A 2500-nucleotide genomic window follows, 5' to 3' on the forward strand; every position below is an offset into this window, starting at 1 on the left:
AGGGTAATACAGCAATGTTTGATAAACTTGGGTGGTAGTAATACAGAAATAAATAGACAGTATTGTGAAAAAATAAATGTTAATATTTAATTTAGGAAATATGCTTCACTTCTTTGTCTTCCATATATCGTACTCACTTGGAAAGACACACATACACACACAAACACACACACACACACGCACACACACACACACACACACACACACACACACACACACACACACACACACACACACACACACACACACACACACACACATACACACACACACATACTTGCAAGTTTTATACTGACTTTGTTTTCTTTATCATTACCTCAACCTGCTATCCACAACTCCTAAAGGATCTGAGGACGGTGCCATCTTACAGGAGCCAGCAAAGTGTAGGAAGGAAGAAGCCATGTGTCTTACATAACACGCCCAATACCGATCACTCCCATATGGTTGGTCTTCGCAACCAGGAAGAGCCTGGTGGGGATGACATGAAAGGGGTATCTTCTTTAAAAAGTTCGCGGGATGAATCACAGGAGCTCCAAACACATACGTGATTGAAGCCCGTGGGGTTTGGATAATTATCTGGGATATATCAAGAGTGTATATGATCGTATTGCATTTGATATGTTACCTTAAATGCGTAATCAATTACCTTTTCAAAGAACTTCGCCCTGTAGAGTCTGGCGAAATCAGACGTGTTTCCGAGCGCTAACGAAAACTTTATACCTGGACAGAAAGAGGCAAGAATATATATCCGATGTTCATGCCAGAAAAAAAAAACATATTGCAATCAGGTCGACATAAAAAGAACTACCATTACCATTAACTAGTGTGGCCACATCATCCGGGTGACTCAGGTAGTTTGGGTCAATGGCCGGAGGTCGTCTTGGGTCACTAGAGAGAAGAGTTACTGACCCTCTGCTCTTAGGCCTCACGAGTATTGGTCTGATGGTGAAGCCCTCCCGACCGAAAATCTCTTTGTAGTAATTTTTAAAGAACTGAAAATTAAAATAGGGGATTCCATATTATTGGGCAATGGCAAGGTGTATGTATAAGTAAGGACATTGCGTCATATCTTCGGTATGTGCAGATTTTGTATGAATTTGTTCTTTGCCTGTCTTTTACATACAGACGTATTTTTTGTATCTGTAACTTGCAATATTTACATGTAATATCTACATGCGGCAATCTGTATTTTCTCTTTTTTTTACCAAGATATTTTTTTGAAAAATTAACTCGACAGTTTATAAATGTACTTATTTTTGGCTTCCTTCATTCAAAATAATCTTAATTCCATGATTATCAACCTCAAGAAAACGACAAGAATTGAAACTTACTGTCCTGTCAAAACCCCAAAGGGAGGGATAAAACAGACCAAAATCTGAACCCGTTGAAAATCCGTTGAAGAAAATTTGCGTGTCAGTCCAAAGGGGGTCACCCTCTCGCGACACTTTTACCCAAGCGTTGAGAAGCTCGGCAGAGACTCGAGTCAGTGGACCTGGAAAATAAATACTCTGTGTAAGACACTTTTATGTTTCCAATGCTTGCCATAATGTAAAAACGGAACACTGAAATTTTGCCGTAGATTGTATTTTCCTTCACACTAAATAGAAGCTTCTGCAAAGTTACAAAAAAGGCCAAATAAACACTTCTCTTTCTCTGAAATGATGGTAATACTTTATCTTGAAAGCCATCATAGTCCCTTCGTTTTGACAAGCTCACCTTTCCTGGACCTCATGAATTCCTGTAGAGCCGAGAGAGAAAAGATATCTGTTCCTGAGAGAAGGCTGAGGGATTGAGGAGCATCACCAGCCGGAACAGACCACGTGAGACCATAAACATTTATATGGTCGTGGAAATTCTTACCCACCCCCGGCACATCAGCCACAACGTTTATCTGAAAAAAAAAACGAAACTTAGTCATGTCAAGTTGCATTCTATTTTAAAAAGGTGCTGCTACATAGAAAAAACAAAGCTTTCTGAATCGACTGAGACCAGTATATTTGAGCTTGGATAAGGTAGTATAGATTCGTTCTCCATAGAAAAAGTTTTTTCAAGATTTTCCCTTAGTCTGTGAAACTGGGGTTTATTGCCGTAGGTTAATGTCATTTACGTTTTCGACTCGCGAAAGAGGTACCTCTCGGACACAAATCCTCAGCATTTAACCTTGCACTGTAAAGCTATGAAACTTCGTAAATTCCCACCCGATGTTGCTGTAGGTGAGAACTCGGGCCAACACCGGAGAGCAGAAGTAATTTGGGCGACCCGATCGCTCCTGAGGATACTATCACTTCTCGACGCGCGCCAATCGTCATCATCTGTTAACGACGGTAAACGAGATTTTCTTAATAAGTAAATTTCTTTGGCAATGAGTATATCATTATCTTTTGCTTCATTCCATGTAATTTCACAATTTCAATCGTCAGAGAGAGAGAGAGAGTGAGAGAAAGAGAGAGAGAGAAAGAGAGAGAGAGAGAGAGAGAGAGAGAGAGAGAGAGAGAGAGAG

General features: G+C 40.2%; 1 protein-coding gene across 1 annotated transcript in view; it reads right to left on the minus strand.

The window, feature by feature from the left end:
• Positions 1-2500, minus strand: part of LOC122243798 (glucose dehydrogenase [FAD, quinone]) — a 9251-nt gene that overhangs the window by 410 nt on the left and 6341 nt on the right. Inside the window, exons 7-12 of the mRNA XM_086543242.1 lie at positions 2199-2312; positions 1717-1891; positions 1332-1492; positions 815-992; positions 647-720; positions 317-468 (exon numbers count right to left, since the gene is read on the minus strand). Coding sequence (XP_086399368.1) covers positions 317-468; positions 647-720; positions 815-992; positions 1332-1492; positions 1717-1891; positions 2199-2312 — 854 coding nt within the window. The remainder of the gene's footprint in view (positions 1-316; positions 469-646; positions 721-814; positions 993-1331; positions 1493-1716; positions 1892-2198; positions 2313-2500) is intronic.

Source organism: Penaeus japonicus, unplaced genomic scaffold (assembly GCF_977035675.1).
Source record: "Penaeus japonicus unplaced genomic scaffold, GWHDUDI00000001_assembly GWHDUDI00000013, whole genome shotgun sequence".
NCBI classification, from domain to species: Eukaryota; Metazoa; Arthropoda; class Malacostraca; order Decapoda; family Penaeidae; genus Penaeus; species Penaeus japonicus.